At 42.3% G+C, this 20,629-nt stretch overlaps 1 protein-coding gene across 5 annotated transcripts in view; it reads right to left on the bottom strand.

The window, feature by feature from the left end:
• LOC140418151 (zinc finger MYM-type protein 4-like) overlaps positions 1–20,629 on the bottom strand; it is a 397,827-nt gene that overhangs the window by 111,087 nt on the left and 266,111 nt on the right. For all 5 annotated transcript variants that reach the window (XM_072501573.1, XM_072501589.1, XM_072501581.1 and 2 more), the window contains 2 exons: positions 13,927–14,877; positions 2,079–2,146 (listed from right to left, as the gene is read on the bottom strand). In XM_072501573.1, the coding sequence (XP_072357674.1) occupies positions 2,079–2,146; positions 13,927–14,877 (1,019 nt within the window). The remainder of the gene's footprint in view (positions 1–2,078; positions 2,147–13,926; positions 14,878–20,629) is intronic.

The raw sequence follows: 20,629 nt of genomic DNA, 5'->3' as shown, positions 1-20,629 counted from the left end.
TGTTATTCTGTAAAGAAGGCTGTGTGTGTGGGGGCTAAGTGGGAAAAGTTTCATCAAGACAGCTTGGTTGGGAGAGTTGAGATGGGTAAAGGTGCGACATGCATACATTTTTAATCAGAGGCTATGGTGAAGTGGATCTTTAAGTAAATAGGCTAGGTTTAGAAATTTACATTCGGTGATGGACAGGAATTTGGCTTTTAGGCACTTAAATTTCAACAGGGAATAAGGAGCTTTAACAACTTATAATGGTTTCACAAGTAAACAATGAGGGGTCATTTGACACAAATGGGGAATTAATAAAAACACAAATATTTTCTAGATTTTTGGAAAAGCTCAGTTCAAAGAGGTACAAAGGACAATGGAATCGAAGATGAAAGCAAACAAGGGTATTTAAGGAGATGTTGAGTTGAATAGTGTTGGCTGTGTGGGGAAGACATCTTGGGAATAGCTCTGTGCTGAGAGAAGGTGCAAAATCTGAAGTAGCCATCCAGAAACTAGAGAAGTCTGTTTTCAGAAAGCAGGCTTTGTTCCGAATTCTCTTGCATTTCCACAACAGAGTGGAATAGAAAAAAAAATTTGAGAACAGGAAAAAAAAAGGATATGGTCTGTAAGATGAGCTTCCCTCTAGGATTTGGCTTGCAGAGCAAACATCATCTGTTGTGGTCACAACGCTTGAAAAATTCTCATCGGGTTAACAAAATGTTAGACAAATATGCTCCTTTGCGAGATTTGCAAGTAATACATCTAAAATTATCAATTAATGCAACATTACATTCCCATAATATGCTTGACTTATCAATAGTTTATGTTAATGATTGAGTTAGGGAGGCTTTATTTAAAATATCAATCTGAATCTGTTTTAAAGTTCAATATAATGAAATTTAACTGTACATAAGAAGCTCATTATCCATTTAAATTTGTCAGCATGGAATCATTACTTCCATTGTTGTACAAACATCACCAACATGCCAGATCAACATATTAGCTACATTAAAAATGGATTGGTTAATGTCTCTGAACTGGTGAGGTTTACAAATAAAAACACTGAAGTGGAATTTAATTACAATTATCACACTAACAGTATTATTCCTTTTTTGGCTATGAGCATTCTTTCACAGAACTAACTGATTAGCACAACTAATTTACACTGGTTGGCACAATCAATGAAGGCCTTCAATGAAAAAGCATCTTTCACAATTAACCTAAAGTATTTTTGAAGTGTAGTCACTGTCATAACGGAGGAAAGGCAGCAGCCAACTTGCCCACACCAAAGTCCCACATACAGCAATGTAATAATGACCAGATCATCTTTTATTTATGATGTTCATAGATTCATAGAATTTACAATGCAGGAGGCCGCCATTTGGCCCATCGAGTCTGCACCGGCTCTTGGAAAGAGCACCCTACCCAAGGTCAACACCGCCACCCTATCCCCATAACCCAGTAACCCCACCCAACACTAAGGGCAATTTTGGACACTAAGAGCAATTTTTTATCATGGCCAATCCACCTAACCCACACATCTTTGGACTGTGGGAGGAAACCGGAGCACCCGGAGGAAACCCACGCACACACGGGGAGGATGTGCAGACTCCGCACAGACAGTGACCCAAGCCGGAATCGAACCTGGGACCCTGGAGCTGTGAAGCAATTGTGCTATCCACAAGGCTACCGTGCTGCCCTTCTGTCACTGACAGAAAAAACACTGGCCAGGACACCAAGGTAAATTCCCTGTTCTTCTTCAAAAAATGCCATCAGCATTTTTTACATCCACCCGAGGGGACAGACGGGGTCTTAGTTTACCATCTCATCTGAAAGATGGCACGTCTGACAGCGCAGCATTCACTCAAGAGCGTCAGCCTTGATTTTTGTGAAGTCCTGAAGTGGGATGTGAACTCACAACCTTCCAACTCGAGGCAAATGTGCTACCAGTTGAGCCAAGTGTAACACTTGGAAGGAGAGAAAATGATACGGGAAGAGACAGCATATGAAATGATGTTGTACGTGGGATTCAGCTTTTAACACAAAATAAAGTATTATAGGTATTCGGTCAAGACTGGTTAAATAGTATTTCTTACCACAGGAGATGCTGTTACTGTTGTTATACTTGCTTCTGATTCAATATCATCAATTTCTTGTGTTTCATCTAAGAATTGTGAAAATTATTTCAATAAGATATTTATAACAAGAATTCACACTTCTGTACATGCCACAATAGAAATGAAAAGCAATCAAGTTTTCAACAATGAAATGAAAATCACTTATTGTCACAAGTAGGCTTCAAATGAAGTAACTGTGAAAAGCCCCTAGTCGCCACATTCCGGCGCCTGTTCGGGGAGGCTGGTACGGGAATTGAACCGTGCTGCTGTCCTGCCTTCAAAGCCAGCGATTTAGCCCCGTGCTAAACCAGCCCCTGAACTGCCAAACTTTAGGATTATATCTGCATTAGGCGACCTTCCCCCTCCCCATAAGGAACTGATGTTGTTTGATTGGCACCTTGATTGAAATGCAAAATCATTTCTCTTTAAGTTCCATTCTGAGCAAATGTTAGGACTTGGTAAAATCGTTGGATATCCCCTGCACAGATGTCTCTATACTAAATTGTATTCCTATGTTTCCTTGTATTCACCCCCCTCCCCCCCCCGCCACACACACACACACACACACACACACATACCGAGTAACCACACATTGAGGTCAAAATTAATGGGAGCACTGATTTAACTTTATACGTGACCCATAAAACTCACCGCGGTCACCTAAATTGGATAGCCCTGCTCAAAATTAAACATTCCAGCTTACAATGGCCAGGAATATGGGAAAGAGGGTGTATTAAGAGCATTCTTTATCAAATTTCCAGCTCCCTCTACCAATTCTCCCACCCACATGCTATGTACTATTTCAGAAGGATCAAGCAAGACGTCTGAAGTTACATTTTTTTAAACCCCTGCAGATATGAACACAGACCAGTGTGCAGCACTTTCCTTTTTAAACTTGCACTTCATTTTATCCAGGTTGTTTCCTTGGTTTGGCTAACGTAATCTTAGGGGAAACTGATTGCAAGGAGATGACTGCTGCCCACTCAAAGAGGGAATAAGCAAACAAGTTGAAAGCAGTATATTTTCCTCTACAGGAGCTGGGAATCAACCCCACAGTTTGTGGTAACTGCCTCCATTCTTTCTTCCTTACCTGTGGCAAAAATTCTACACCATCAACTCACTGAGGCCATAATGTTTATGCTGCCACTGTTTTAGTGCATATAACATGAGATTGGAGTCACTAATTAGTTTCTGGAATTTACACATACTCAGGACAGGGAGGCTAACTCTTAATGCCAAGAATAAAATCAGTTATGATTTTGATGCCCGAATACAAGAGGTGGGAACAGTCATGTAAATTTCAAGGATTGGCTTATCGGCTCCAGCTATGATCCTGTTGTTGGGTTAAACAGCAAGAATAAAGTTGGCAAAATCCCTATGGTAGTGGTCAAGAGTCAGGTTACATAAGGTTTTTTATGACAACTGGTCTTAGTGCATCAGGCAGGTTTACCCTGGGGTAGACAACTGGCTGTATAAAAGTCACACATCAAGAATAGCTGTCACACAAGCACCATCAAATTCACTATAAAACAAATTTTAACATTTCCAGCATCAACACTACTTTGCTTGTCAAATATTTAATAGTTACTTTCACTCAAGTGGGGCAGCACCAACCTTTTCTTTCTTTTCATATTTTTCTTTCATTCCTTTTGATACTTTTGAGCCACAAAACATTCCTTGAATAAAAAAGCTAGGAATCTTGCTACCAGGCCTCTGTCTTGTCTCCACATCCAAAAACACAACCAAGATCTTTTTTCCAAGGGTTCAAAATGTGGAATTTGTTTGGATGGAGGTAAGAAATAGCAAAAGAAAGTCGCTGGTGGGATTGGTGTATAGATCCCCTGATAGTAGCTACAATGCAGGATAGAGCATGAAGCAAGAAATAATGGGGGTTTGTGAGCAAGTCCTACAATAGTGATGGGTAATGTTAATCTTCAAACAGATTGAACAAATCAAATTGGCAAAGGAAGCTTGGAGGTTAAGTTCATAGAGAGTGTATTCAGGATAGTTTCTCCGAACAATACATTCTGGAACCAAACAGGAACAGGGTATTTTAGAGCTAGTAATATATCATGAGACAGGATTACATAATGACCTCATAGTAAAGGATCTTCCAGACCGAAGTGATCATAAGGTGAGAGAATTTCACATTCAGTTTGAGGGTGAGAAATCTGAGACGAGTGCCTTAACCTTAAATAAAGGCAATTCTAAGGGTATGAAGACAAAGTTGACTAAAGTGGAATGGAAAAATAGGTTAAAGGTAGAGAAGCAGTGGCAGAGATTTAAGGAGATCACTCAACAAAGGCATATTTCATTGGGAAAGGGGTGACTCTACGAGAAGGATGCACCATCCATGGCGAACCAAATTAAAAGATGTACAATGCTGTGAAGATTAACGGGAAGCCAGTAGATTGGAAATATTTTAGAAACCAGAGTATGGTTAAAACAATAAATGGGAGACATCGGAATGAGAGAGAAAACTAACAAGAAATATAAAAACAGTAAAAGCTTCTACAAGTGAGCATTGGTCCCTTAGAAGTTCAGACTGGGAATTAAGGCAGAGACTTTGAACAAGTATTTGTATCTGTCTTCACAGTAGAAGACATTTAAAAAAATTCCAATAACAGTGGAAAAGTAGGGGGCAAAAGAGCGAAAGAACTATGATCACTGAAGAAAAGTACTGGGAAAGAAAACTAAGGACCAATCGAAAACGAAAAGGTGGCAAATCCCTGGACATGATGATCTGCATCCTTGGGTCTTAAAAGGAAATGACTGCAAAGATGGTGAATGCATTGGTTGGAATCTTCCAAAATTCCTGAGATTCTAGAAAGGGACCACCGGATTCGGAAACAAGAAAATCTAACATTATTATTCAAAAAGGGAGACCAAAAGCACAAAGCTGTAGACCAGTTAGTCTAAAATCTGTCATTGGAAAAATGCTACAGTCCATTATTGGAAGTGATAGCATGCTATCAGGCAGAGTCAACATGGTTGTATGAAACAGAAATAGTGTTGACAAATTTATTAAGACTTCTTTGAGGATGGAAGGATAAAGAGGAACCAGTAAGTATATTTGAATTTTCAAAAGGCATTTGATAATGTTCCACATAAAAGGGGACTGCACAAGAGTTCTTGTTGCTGGTGGTGATATATTAGCATGGGTAGAGGATTGGCTAACGAACAAGAAATAATGATTTGCGATAAATGGGTAATTTTCAGGTTGGAAAATAGTAACTAGTAAAGTGCTATGGGATAAGTACTGAAGCCTTAACTATTTACAACATATATTAATGACTTGGATGAAGGGAGCAACTGTATTGTAGCCACATTTGCTTACAATACGATAATAGGTAAGAAAGCAAGTTGTGAGGAGATAGTAAAAAGGGATATAGATTGGTTGCGTGGGCAAAAATTGGGCAGATGGAGTATCATGTGGAAAAATGTGAAGTTGTCCACTTTGGCAGGAAAAATACAAGAGCATAATATTACTTAAATGGCAAAATTTAAGAATGCTGCAGTACAGAGGAATCCGTGATTCCTTGCATATGAATCATAAAATGTTAGCATGCAGGAAGAGAAAGTATTGGGAAGGTAATGGAATATTGGCCTTTATTGGTGAGGGGAATGGAGTATAAAAGTAGGGAGGTCTTACTGCAGATGTTCATTGCTTGGTGGCACTTCAACTTGGGCACTGTGTACAATATTGATCTTCTTACTCAAGGAGGGATGTACTTGCTTTGGAAGCAGTTTAGAGAAGGTTCACTTGGCTGATTCCTGGGAATGAAGGGGTTGTTTTAAGAAGAAATGTTGAGCAGATTGGGCCTATACGCATTGAAATTTAGATGAATGAGAGGTGATTTTATTGAAAAATACAAGACTCTGAAAGGGCTTGACAGAGTAGATGCTGGCAGGATCTCTTCTCATTTTGGGAATCTAGACCTAGGAAGTACTATTTAAAAATAAGGGGTCGCCCATTAAAGACAGTTATGAAGAGGTTGGGCATTGTATATATTCAAGGCTAAATCAGACAGACATTTGATCTACAAGAGTTGCTGGGTTGGTGCCGGGAAGTTGGCAGACAGGAATATGGAGTTGAGGAACTCCAAGCACGGTAGCCTTGTGGAAAGCACAATTGCTTCACAGCTCCAGGGTCCCAGGTTCGATTCCAGCTTGGGTCACTGTCTGTGCGGAGTCTGCACATCCTCCCCGTGTGTGCGTGGGTTTCCTCCGGGTGCTCCGGTTTCCTCCCACAGTCCAAAGATGTGCAGGTTAGGTGGATTGGCCATGATAAATTGCCCTTAGTGTCCAAAATTGCCCTTAGTGTTGGGTGGGGTTACTGGGTTATGGGGATGGGGATAGGGTGCCGGTGTTGACCTTGGGTAGGGTGCTCTTTACAAGAGCCGGTGCAGACTCGATGGGCCGAATGGCCTCCTTCTGCACTGTAAATTCTATGATAACAGGTCAGCCATGATCTTGCTGAATAGTGGAGCAGACATGATGGGATGATAACAAAGGAGTAGAGAGGGCTTACAGGGTGGGTGGGGGAAGACAGAGAGAGAGAGAGACAGAGAGAGAGACAGAGACAGAGAGAGAGAGACAGAGAGAGAGAGAGACAGAGAGAGAGAGAGACAGAGAGAGAGAGACAGACAGAGAGAGAGAGACAGAGAGAGAGAGACAGAGAGAGAGAGACAGAGAGAGAGAGAGAGAGACAGAGAGAGAGAGACAGAGAGAGAGAGACAGAGAGAGAGAGAGAGACAGAGAGAGAGAGACAAAAGAAAGAGGCAAGGTAGGTAGAGGGTAACGGCAGGGTGGGTCAAGCGTTAGTTATTTATTTGTTGTGTGAATTCCTAATAAATATATATAGATATATACAAATGCCTTAATAAAAATAATTTTTTTGAAGTTGTTAGGTATGAGGTGTGTTTGAATGTCACAGGAGAATGACAGGCGCAGGGTAAATACAAGTCCACAATGCTGATATACAATAGAGAGAGAGCGAGAGAGAGAGAGCTGACAGGCCGTGGTTTAATCTGAAGATCACCACACCTCTGGTGAGGGGCAAGGTTGCGACGGCGCACCTTCATGAATAACCTCAGCTCTTGGCATCGCTCTGCATCACGAACCAGCTGTCCAGCCATTTGAGCTAAACTGGGAAGACGTGTGTATGGCTCTTAATGAATACTTTGCTGTTGTTTTCATAAAAAGGGGATAACTTCCAATGAAATCTGCTGAGCAGATGAAATGTGGCTCTCCTCCATGAAATTTGAAATTATGCACTTTTAGACCAGAATCCGGCCACTAAGCCTGACAGAAAAATCCCCCCACCCTCCTCTAACATCAGCACAATGAACGAGGCATACCAGGCAACAACCCAAGGAGTTGAAAAGATGGCAGAACCAGTAAAAGTGTGAAGAGGAAGATTGTGGCGATGACGTGCACGCGGGGCAACAAGGATCAGACCACATACGAACGAGATGAACCGCCAGAACACAAGACTTGCTACCCCCCCGATAAATGAATGGAAGAGCCCCCGAACACAAGAGCTCGAAGCACTCAAAGACTTCATTAAACTCAAAATGACGTCGACGGTGAAAGTGGCAGTAGCTATCGCACTAATCCCCCTTCAAGTAGCAGTGGAAAAGAGGGGCTGAGGCTGGAAACACAGATGGTGATGATCAGAGTGCTGGAGAAGGCTCCGGCTGACCAGTGCGACTGGATCGCCTCACTGGAAACGGAGATGGCAAGGTGGCAGCGAAAGGGACGCCAAGGAGGAAGGTTGAGCATCAAATGAGGCCAAAACCTTCACACTGTGGGCCAAACGGAGGGTACCGAGGGCAGGAACCACACGGAGGACATGATACAGATACTGGGCAAACTTATTAGAGGAAAGCTTCGCAAGCCGCCAGAAGAAGACAGAACCCAAAGGCCAGGAAGCAGCCGCGGGCCATCATCGCGAAACTCCACCAGTACCAAGACAAGAAAAGATCCTGAAATGGGCAAGACACACACAGTCCTGCAAATAGGAGGGACACTCGATCCCTGTGTACCAGGACATTGGGGCAGGCCTGGCCAAGCGGCAGGCAGAATTTAACACAGCCAAGGCTGCCCTTTACAAGAACAATGTGTGGTTCGGGATGTTCTACCCTGCCAAACACTGAGTGACTTTCCAGAGTAGGCAAGGCTGGCTACGACAGATCACACACATGGTGGCAAGAATAAGGGCACCGCAAACAACCATTTTGAAGGGCTCCCAAAGGGAAACCCTTAAGTGCAGGGGCACATCTACATGGCATACACATTGATGGCAGCCATGTTGGTTGACCCCTCGACATAGGAAACCCCGGAGTGCTTGAGCACAGCCACATGGCAAATACGGTGACCATGGCACATATTGGATGGCCCCCAAACAAAGGGAAAACCCAGAGTGCAGGGGAACATCCACAAGATAAGTATGGTTGATCCCGCAGAAGGGGGGAGGTGACACAGAAACCTTCCGTCCCTTCTGTTGCCCTATTACGTATTTTCTTTCATTTCTCTTCATTTCATGTACCTAATCATCAGTTGAGCTGCTCGCAGAAAAAGGTCACGTGACAATAAACAAATCCAATCCAATCCAGAAACCCTCCGTCAGAATAGTCACCTGGAACTTAAGGGGACTTATTGGCTTAGTGAAAAGACCAGAGTCTTCGCCCATCTGAAAAGTTGGAGAGTCGACTCGTCTTCCTCTCGGAGACCAACCTGAGGGAGAAGGTCCTACTATGGGTAAGAAAGAGCTGAGTGGGACAGACTTATCATTTGTGCTACTGGATGAGGGCTAGGGGGGGTGACCATACTGCTAAAAAAAGAGGACAGCAATGACGAGGCTGGTTACGGACTAAGGGGGTATGGTAAGTCATAGTTCGTGGTTTCTTGAAGGGGCACCAGTGGTCCGTGCAAATGTGAACACTCCCAACTGGGATGACATGGAATTCATGAAGAAAACCATGGCAGAAATCCTCAACATAGGCGCACAGTGACTCATGAGGGGAATGTGTATCGGAGCCATGGACAGACAGATCAAACGCCAAGTCGGGGAAAAAAAAAAATCACACGTGGCAAAGGAATTAAATGTTTTCATGTAACAGAAGGGGGCAGTGGACCCATGGAGGTTCCTACACCCAGGGGAGGAGTTCTCCTTCTCCCAGGTACACAGTGGGTATGACTTTTTCATAGTGGGTAAAGCAGTGCTTTCAGCGATAGTAGGAAAGGAGTACTCCACAATCATAATCTCCGCCCACGCTCCACACTACGTGGATGAGGTTGGAGACGGACCAGGCACAACTTCACTCCATGGAGACTGGACATGGCCCTCCTGGCTGATGAGGCATTCTGCAAATGGATATCACAGGCCACAGACAGATACGTTAACAAACAACCAGAATGGGGAGGTCTCACCATTCTTACCCACTTGTCATAAGAGGGGAAATTATTGCATACAAGGTGCATAGAGATAGGAAGGAGAGGGCGACCAGGCAACAGGTGGTCGACTCTATAATGGAGGTGGATCGGCAGTACTCCTCAACCCTGACCGTGGAACTACTGGCGAAAAGAAAAAAGCTACAGATGGACTTTGACCTGCTCTCCACGGAGAAAGCAGTGCACTTGTTTCGCCAGGCACGGGGACCTTTTATGAAGATAGAGACAAAGTCAGCTGCCTGCTGACCCACCAGCTAAGAAAGCAGGCAGCCATGAGGGAAATAGTGCAGTTTAGGGACAGTAGCAGGAGGTTAGTGACCATGCCAGAATAGGTCAATGAAGCCTTCACAACCTTATACCGGGGGCTGTACACATCAGAGCCCCACCCCCAGGAGGGACGATAGAGTAGTGACCCTGGGGAACTCAGGGAGAGATTCCAGTTGCCAAGAGGAAATGACCTGAGATACATTCAGGTCTAAAACTTCCTCCATAAGGAAAACAACGTACTCCCAGATACCAGGACACTTATTAGGGGAAAAAACGCTGAATGAGGGTGACCTGGAGAAGGGAAACTGTACAGGTGCCCGGACGAGACAAATGGGAGGAGGAACAACAGAGATAGGTGGGAGAACTTTGGATCGAAGCACTACACAGGGTGAACTTCACCTCCACATGTGCAGAGCTGAGTCTAACACAGTTAAAGGTGGTGCACATAGCACACCTAACCAGAACCCGAATGAGTGGGCTCTTTCCGAAGGTCAGGGACAAATGTGAATGGTGCCAGGGAGGCCCAGCCAACCACACCCGCATGCTCTGGGCTTGTCCCAAACTTGTCAGGTTCTGGATGACGTTTTCCAAGGCAATGTCCAGGGTTGTGGGAGTGAGGGTGGAGCCATGCCTCAAAGTGGCGGGCTTCGGGGTTTCAGATCATCCAGAACTCTTTATGGGAAGGGGGCCCTAGCCTTTGCCTCGCTGATCACCCACTGGGGAATCCTGATCAGCTGGCGATTGGCAGCACCATACAAAGCTGCAGACTGACTGTCCGATCTGGCGGAATTTCTCAGGCTGGAGAAAATAAAATATGCTACCCGGGGGTCGGAAGAGGGCTTCCACAGGTATTCACCTATTTGTTCCAGGGGGGTCGGGCACGGCCACAGCGGGAGGGAAGACAATGTAAATATGTATGCTGATTTCAGTTTGTCTTTATTGTTTTTATTTTTTTTGCGCACTTTTCTAACATGTAACTTGAGTCACGAAATACAAGATGTGAAAACCCGATAAAATCAAAAAAAATACAAGGGGATGATGTAAACATTCTAGCTTAGGATATTAGATGGGACAAGCAGAGAGAGAGACATTAAGGGGCTTAACATCTTTCAAAGTAGTTAAATCGCTAAGCTAGGATAAAATGTATCCCAAGCTGTCAAGGAAAGCATGATAGAAAACAGCAGGGGCCCCAATCATCGAGAACCTCTAACTCATGGAAGTTGTTTTTTAAAAAACGAAAGAATAGCGCAAGTCATTACAAGGCAGTCAGCCAAATCTTGATGGGAAGGAATGAGTGATGATATTAATTGGTGTTCAGAAAGACACAATTAATTAATGATAGTCAGCACGGATTTGTCCAGAAAGCTGCGTCTGGCTAACTTGATTGAATTTTGAGATAGTTAGGATGGTCCACGATAGTAACATGTTTTGATATGATCAATGTGGATTTTAGTAAAGCTTTTGACAATGACTCACATGGCTAACTGGTCAGAAAAGTAAACGCCCATAGGATTCAGGGCAAGTGGGGGAGGCGGTGGCATAGTGGTATTGTCACTGGGCTAGTAGTCTAGAGCTCCAGAGTAATTCTCTGGGGTCCTGGGTTCAAATCCCACCATGGCCAGTGGTGACATTTGAATTCTATTTTTTTTTTTAAACTAGAATTAAAAGTCCAATGATGACCTTGAAACCATTGTCGATTGTCATAAAAACCCATCTGGTTCATTAATGTCCTTGAGGGAAGGAAATCTCCCTGGTCTAGCCTACATGCGACTTCAGATCCACAGCAATGTGGTTGACTCATAAATGCCTTCTGAAATGGCCGAGCAAGGCACTCAGCAAGGGTAATTAGGGATGGGCAACAAATGCTGGCCCAGCCAGCGATGCCCACATTCCATGAACGAATGAAAAAGACAAGTAGCAAACTGGACCTAAAAGCGAAAGATAGTGGGCGATTATTGTTTCTATGACTAGAAGGCTGACTCCAGTAGGGTTCCACAGAGCAGTAAGTCCCTTACTTATCATGATATATAGCTATGCTTTGGACTTAAATATAGAGGTCATGATTACAAAGTTTGCAAACGATGCATACATTGGCTGCATGGTTTAAAATGAGGAAGAAAGCTGCAGACCCAAGAAAATATCAATGGACTGGTCAGACAGAGCAAAAAAATGGCAGATTTAATTCAAATTGAGAGAAGTGTACAGCATTTTGGAAAGCAAGCAGGGCATGGTAATATAGAATAAATGGTAGAATACTGAGAAGTGCAGAGGAACAGAAAGACTTTCGAGTAAATACCCACAGATCCATAAGGTAGCACATGTAGATACAGTCTTTAAGAAAGCACACGGTACTTTCCGCTATTAACGGTGGTACAGAACATAAGATTAGGGATGTTATTCCAGAACTGGATACAATAGTTTGGCGAAAGCTAGAGTTCTGCATACAGGTCTGATCCCCACATTACAGGAATTAAGTGATCTTATCAGAGACGTTCGAGGGGATTTACAAGGATGTTGCTAAGAATAGAGAATTTTAAATATGGCGATAGACTGGATAGGGGCGGGGTTGTTTCCTTTGGAACAGGAAGGTGAGGGGGAAATTTAATTGATATGTATCATGAGGGACCTAGGTAGAGTGAATAGGCAGGATCTACTTTTATCAGCAGAGAGATCAATAACTTGGGAGCATATAATTAAATGTAATTAAAGTAATTAGAAGAATTAGATGGAAGTTGTGGAGAATTTCCTTCGACAAGAGGATGGAGCAAGAGAGGAACTCACTGCCTTGAAGGATAACTAAGACCAAAACCCATGTAGCATGTAGGAAGTATTTGGATATTTAAGTGCCATAATCTACAGGGCTACACACCCAAGGGTTGGAAGGTGGGATTAGGTTGGATAACTCTCTCGATCAGCAGATCACCTTCTGTGCCATAAATCCCTGATTCTATGATCCTCATTCCAGAAATTACATAATCAAATGGAGTTCTGGGGCAGAACTGCTCAACTAGACACCTCGATGCCATGCTCTCCGTTCATTTCCTTACTTTCTTCTGTAGCCTCAATCACAGCTCTAAATCCACAATTTCAATGGATTAGTCAGAATTCTCCTATTCATTTGTACGGTGAAGCCTCATTCTCGTTGGCTGGACACATGAAAATTTGGATGAGTCACTGAAAATTTGGTCCTTCATATTGTAGAGTGGCACACACTGTATTAACTCAATGTTCAAGGGACTTCAATGTCAATTTTTGCTTTCAAAGTACAGAGCCGTCTCACAGACAAAACTCATCTGTCTGACTACTATTAAAAAACCTACAAAATCTCAGTTTTCATTAGAAAAAGCCTCCTATATAAACACCTGTAGCTTACAACTTCTTTAGCAGCGGCAACATCCTGAAACTACCAGGTAATGAATTTCTACAATGAAATAAATGCACTGGCAATTTATATAGCATCTTTCATGATCTCAGGACCGTTCAAAGTGCTTCAGAAGTGGTCGTACTTCTGAAGTGAAATCACTGTCATAATGTACAGAAACACTACCTCCAATGCACACAGTAATGAGATGAATAACCAGATCCTGTTTCCCTGATATTAATAAGCATAACAAAAAAATGGCCCTACAAATAAACTGTCAGATTGAGTAAACAAATTTTGGTGAAATGCACAAGAAGCGCCAATCCTCCATGTTTCTATAGGCCTCCATATTCTTTGGTGCCATCCCAACAAGATAAGCAAATTATAAGAGTGAAAAGAGGATATAGAGCCAGCGCTCTCCTCATATAGCAGAAAAGTATATGAAGAGCTCCTTAGAGTCAGGAGTTTGATTTTAATTTTGCATAGTATTTATAACATAGGACCTTATTCCAATTTTCCCTCCCATCTGAAGCTTTTTCCTCTGCGAGAACACTGAATAATGCGAAGAGGGGAACCAATGGCTGATTCTCCCCTTCATAAAACAGAAGCAAAGGCTAATAACGCAATTTTTGGGGGCGCAGACCAGCTGACTCTGTGAAGTCTAGGATTAGGGTCTGCGTGACTTATGTATTTTAACACATTTGACAACTGTGTAGTGACACATTTCTTCGCTTTGATACTAACCTGCAGATAAATCTTCATGCTCAGTCACTTCCCGATTCTTTTCATTTCTTCCCTTATCCAGGATTTCAGTTCGCCCCTCCACAGACCCTCTCAGCAGAGAATCAACTACTGTTGGAAAACTATCTTTAATTGTTGGCCTTGTTTCTGACATAAAATCTTTCTTGTCTGACCTTTTCATTGGAAAGCCAACAGATTCTTTTAGGATAATTGCTTTGCGTGATAATGCAGCAGCTTTTTCATCTACACCTAGTGCAGACCTACCTCCTGCTCTCAAAATATCATTTCCATTTTCAGCAATATTAAATAGTTCAGTTTTATGCAAGATTGAGCTATCTTCATTCTCGCTGGACAAAGTTGCTTGGTGAACACCCTGATTCTCATCTTCACAGTCAAAGTGCCCGTCACAATCATTTGACAGCAAATCCTTCTCAAAGTTGTTAGCACCAGCTGAAGTATATTCATCAGGTTTGCTTCCAATTGACTGCTTTCTACATTTTAGCTCATCGAGCTCAGACTTTCTCCGCTTTTCCTCAGCTTCAATAAAAATGCCCTGTTGAACTCCATTTCCTTCTTCAAAATTATTACTAAGAGTAGTTTGGTTACTTTGAGAATGCTGAACCCCTAGACATTTCACTGGATCAAAATCAATTTCATTGTCATCATCTTCCCCTAAAGGCACAGCGACAAGTTCATTTGAGCTTAGATAGTCATTTTCATCTTCATCCAACAGACGATGTCCTCTATGTAACAAAGTTTGCTCTTCATTGTTAAAAACATCACTCTGCCTCCCAAACGAGTCACCCTGACCAAAGCCGCTTTCATTCACAGTCACAGACAGTTCAAGTCTTCTCTCAGCTTTAGCTCGACTTGTTGCACTGAAGTCCAGTGCCTCAGAAGAATCTCTGGATGGAACTGGCTGCCAGCCACCCTCAGTACCCATCTCGTCCTCACCTAAGAAGAAAGCACAAAGACAGTTGTATGAATGCATTGTTATTGAATTTATATGGAATGCATACTTTACAAAAATAGTTTCTCCAATTCTCCATAGTCTAACATACTGTTGCCCATGCATTTCATGGTGATCTGATTGACATCAGCCAAAATCTGGCATTCAGAGCCAAAGAGAAAGTGCATTACAGCCCCCAGAAAGTCCCTTTTGGTCTCAATGCAGGCCAAGCAGTCTTCTGTCCTAAAGTCTGTTCTCCTGGTTTATAAACATGAACTGGGGCGGCACGGTGGCAGGAACGCCAGAGACTCGGGCTCAATTCCAACCATGGGTGACTGTGTGGAGTTTGCTCATTCTCAGTGTCTGCGAAGGTTTTCTCTGGGTGCTCTGGTTTCCTCCCACAGTCCAAAGATGTGCAGGTTTGTGGACCAGCCATTCTAGATTGTCCCTTAGTGTCAAACAGTTAGGTGGAGTTATGAGGTTGTAGGGATAGGGCGGGGGATTGAGTCTAGGTAGGGCGCTCTTTCAGCGGGTTGGTGTAGACTCAATGGGCCGAATGGTCTCCTTCTGCACTGAAGGGATCCTATGAATTGGTATCTTTCATAACATTCCTGGCCTGAATTGAGGCTCTTTCACTACACATGTTCTAGTGTTGCACACTGCTCCAGTTCCTCATCACCAGCTTTTTTAAAAAAGGGACAAAATGATAGCTTTAACTAAATTGTTTAGATCCGTAATCTCGGGGCTCCAGGTGCTTGGAACTTGGGGGTACCCCAAAGATGTGCACAGAACACCATACCCTACCGCCCCTGACACCGGTCCCCCGTCTACCCCTACACGACTACAACCTGCAACCTCATGGCCCGGCATATCCCCAACTGAGCCATTACCGCCAAATCAGGGGATATACCCTGGATGAGATTGAGGTTCTGCAGTTCAATCACATCCAGTTGTGAATGATGGTGAACAATGAAACAACTCATTGGAGACAGCGGCTCCACAAATATCCCCATCCTCAATAAGGAGCCAGTGTTAAGAAGCCTGCTGATGTTAAGATGCGAGGGTATCCCAAAACGCAGGCAAGTAACTTGGAACGCTGGTTTTAAGAGTGAAGAGAGAATTTTTTTCAGTTTGGTATAACGCAAGGACAGATATGCAACCACTGAGGAAAGGTTCAGTCTTGCTGTAACCATTCAAATAAAAGAATGTTTATTAATATGTAAAAACACACAAGAAAGGCCATGAGAGATGTACAGTTAACTACAATAATGACTGCACACACATGCCAAATGCTAGAATTAACCCCATTCCCATTTATCTACGTTCCTGAACTCATAAATATCCATTGTCCCATAACAACATCCCTTACAGTATAACTCAATGAGGTACATGCATATAGTTCCCACCCAGGAGTTATCATTAACTTTCGGAAGCATTCCTTTGGTTCAACATTGTTCTCCCCGAAGTTTGCAAATTAGCAGCTTCTAGGAGAGCTCTTCCTTCCAGCTGTGTGTGGCTATGATGAGAATTGTTTTCCAGCTGCTTCTTTTCTTTCCTCTCTCTGCCTCTCCGGTCAGTTCAGAGCCACCCAGCTACTGATCTACAATGATCTATCTGAACGCCCACCTCGGAAGCCAGGTTTTTAAGCATACAGGTATGAACTTTATTCTTCACTTTAAACTAATCTCTTATGCAGTTTTAACACCTAAAATTCTATACTGCCACTTTCTCATTTCACTTATCACGTAAGAATTTTCTCCACTACATTTCAATATCTGTTCACACTGCTTTTAAATTAATTCACATATCAAAATCCATCCAGACAGCTGCACCCATACCAATTCTTCTTTCACCCCATTCTTCAAATTTAATTTTGTCCAATTCAAGCTTCTTGACATGAGCCCAGCACGTCAGTGCGAAGATAATATTGAAGCATTTGCAACCATCTTCAGCCAGAACTGCCGAGTGGATGATAGGTCTCGGCCTCCTCCTAAGGACCCCCATCATCATAGATGCTAGGCTTCAATCAATCTGATTCACTCCACATGATGTCAAGAAACGGCTGAAGGCATTGGATACTGCAATGGCTATGAGCCATGACAATATTCCATCAATGGTACTGAAAGCTTGTCGTCCAGAACTTGCCACAACCCTAACCAAGCTGGAACACCAGCATCTACCAGGGCGTGTCGAAAGATGTCCAGCTAAGTCCTGGAGACAAAAAGCAGGACAAATCCAACCCGACCAATCATTGCCCCATCATCTACTACAGATCATCAGTAAAGTGATGGAAGGGATCATTAACAAGGCTATCAAGCAAATGCCGATTTGGGGAAACCACAGATTTGAGCCAGCGATGGAAATTTTCGGAAATGGGAGGAGAAGGGGATTAAGGCACCAAAAGATTTGTTTCTTGGGGGTCGGTTTGCAGGATTGAAGGAGCTGGAAACGAAGTATTGGCTGGGGCAGGGGGAAATTTTTAGATACATGCAGGTTCGAGATTTTGCCAGAAAGGAGATAGAGCTTCCCGGTGGAGCCGCCTCCACATTGCCGGAGGAGGTGCTGACGACGGGGGGGACTGGAGAAGGGGGTAGTGTCAGCGGTTTAATGAGCTATTTTGGAAGAGGAGAAGGCACCACTGGAAGGGATCAAAGCAAAGTGGGAGGAAGAGTTGGGAGAGGGTATGGAGGAGGGGTTCTGGTGTGAGGTATTCCAGAGAGTGAACACCTCCACCTCGTGCCCGAGGTTGGGGCTGATACAGCTGAAGGTGGTATACAGAGCACATTCCACAAATGTATACTTATTTATATTTAATCTAATGGATGTATATTTATTTGAAGGAGGCATTGCTTCCCTTCGATGCATCAGCACTCACCATAACGGTTCTGGAGTGTACTGCCCTGCACAGTTCTCGCCTGGCCTGAGTCTGAAGTTCAAGCGAGATGGGATTGAAAAAAGGTTAAAGTTGAGAATGCAGGATTGCCACTCCACTCAAGTTCAGTCCATACTGTTCAGAGGTAAATACTTGATTTGAAAATACACAGATCACTCCATTCAAAGATAGGTATAATTTTGTCCAAGTTAACTTTGTTTAAAGTAGCCACAGAAATTAAGATAACTACATGGAGACAAAAGTAAATTGCAGATTGCAAATCAGTTGTGATGACATTTTTAAAAAACTGACTGAGAAATTATGGAAATGGGTAGAATAGAGGATCATTTTTAACATTGTTTAATATTTTGAAACTATATTGGAGGTCAACAATCAACGGTCAACAACCATATTACAATTTTGGATGCCATGGATGATTTGAATTTTACAATCTAATTTTGGGACATGGGATAATAGAAAGTACAACAACCATTGCTCTCTCAATTTATGGAATAATTTGAACCTTTCAGTTGAATTGGTAGCCAGTAGCCACTTTGGATATTGAATGCCTATGTGCAAATACTGCCCTTCTAAACTGTTCTATATTTAACTCTGCTGTCAAACACAGTTTATTTGAGAGGCACTGGATTTTACATTCAACTGCCAACTCACATTTATTTTAGAGTACAATTTAACAGATAAAAACAACTTGCTCAGATTAGCAATGGATTGCCCGAGATGTGTGAACAATTAATTTTATTATTTTTTTAAAAAATCAAGAGTTAACAAATATCATCTGTTCCAGAGGTGAAACTGCAAGATGGCAGTGTCAGGATAGATCTACAAGATGGGCTTTCCTGATGACCCAGAAGCCACATTCTCGGAGGCATTTGGACTGAAAAGGTGTCATATTTGAGTGAACTAACAGTAGTGCTACAGTTAGCTGCAGCGTTTTGGGTTAGAAAAGGAAAATATCAACCATTGTTTCTGTTCTATCCATTCCTCTATGGATCCTGAATAGGAATGCATATGTGTGATGACAAAGAGACCAAAAGTCAAGGTGAGTCAATTATGTCATCTATTCATTGATATCTTGTTGATACATGCTACTGCATCTAAATAATAGTTACTTGGCTGAAGCATTAAAGGATGACTACCAGCAGTGGAGTTGTGTTCTCGTAAAAGAGCGCATCCTTCATTAGAACACCAAAAAAAAGACTCACTACCTAAGATTTTATCCATCACAAGCTACAAAATGTATGAATTATTTTGTTTGAGGCTTTAAATAAAGCGTGTTTATTATATTTCGATCCCAGGCCAGACTGCAACAGTGGCTAGGATACTGGACCAAAATCCCAATATTTTAGTTTATTTGTAAGACTGTGCAGAAAGAGTGATTCGCTCCAGGAGTGATTGCATGAAGAAATAGGGCTTGGTTATTTTTAAACCAAAACTTTATTATAAATACATTATTAAACTTTCTAACTTCACACCCAATAAAGAGTAGCTAAGAATTACCCCTTTACTACTACTACTTGATTTCCCATCAGACAATAAGAAAAATACAGCTCTCAATCCAACTTAAAAATCAGCATGGCATAGAGTAATACTTGCATCATAGAACAGATTTAGATTCAGGTGAGAACCCCATCAAACTCTGGCTGAATATCTTCAAAAAGCTGGTTCAGCTGACATGTTTCAATTTCTTCCTTGCCCCAGACAAGACTGCTCTGCTTTACATATTACTCTTTTACAACTATTTAAAAAAAAATTAATTTAGGGTACCCCATTATTTTTTTTCCAATTAAGGGGCAATTTAGCGTGGCCAATCTACCTATCCTGCACATCTTTGGGTTGTGGGGGTGAAACCCACGCAGACATGGGAAGAATGTGCAAACTCCACACGGACAGTGACCCAGGGCCAGGATTCGAACCCGGGTCCTCAGTGCCGCAGTCTCAGTGCTAACCATTGCGCCACATGCCGCCCTCTTTTACAACTATCTTAATGTGGGAGCATTGTGGACTCCGCATTAGACAGATCAGAATTCAACTCTTCTCTCCAAAGTGTCTCCACAAAAACTACCTCTGTAAAGCTTTTCAAAATGTTTCTCTGTACTCTTGGCTCCAGCTAGTCATGACCCCAAGCTGAAAAACAAATCAACTCTGTAGGCTGCAAAGCACATTAACTCCTCAGGAAGTTTCCCAGTCAAACTATAGTTCATTAGTTCAGGCTGAAAAACATTCCTTTGCCAATTTGACCTTCTGGCTGGTAAAAGCACCTAGGTCCTTCAAAACAGAATTCTTAAATATAAATGACCACTGCAGTCAAACACAATCTAACCCTAGGCTTTTAACTAAGTTACCAAATACTCAAAATCCAACATTTCTAAAATTTTGCAGTCATCACACCTTCCCCCTTAAAAAAAATAACCAGCAATGTAAATAGATGGCTTAATTTTTAAACATTTCCGAAGATTACATATAACTTGTACTCTAAACGATATATCATTTTACATTTTTAAACAGGCAAACATCAATATGAATATAGTCAATTTTAGTCTTCTCACAGTCATGATAAAGCATCAGCAATCTCATTTGGTTTTTCTACCACATGTAGAATTCGTACATTAAACGGTTGTAATACTAAATCCTGTCTGAATAGTCTTGCGTTTTGAGTTTTAAATTGGTCCAAGAATTTTAATAGATTATGATCTGTATATACAATTGTGTCACATCAATTGTTGCTAACATGAATGTTAAAACCCTTCTCAATGGTCAAATATTCATTTTGGTGAACATCGAGTTTCCTAGAAAAATACCCAATTAGTCTTTCAAATCCTTTGTAGTCTTCCTGCAGCAGTACAGCATCAACACCCACATCACTT

This window comes from Scyliorhinus torazame, chromosome 1 (assembly GCF_047496885.1).
Source record: "Scyliorhinus torazame isolate Kashiwa2021f chromosome 1, sScyTor2.1, whole genome shotgun sequence".
In the NCBI taxonomy this organism is placed as follows: Eukaryota; Metazoa; Chordata; class Chondrichthyes; order Carcharhiniformes; family Scyliorhinidae; genus Scyliorhinus; species Scyliorhinus torazame.
This window is presented reverse-complemented; position numbering and strand designations above follow the sequence as displayed.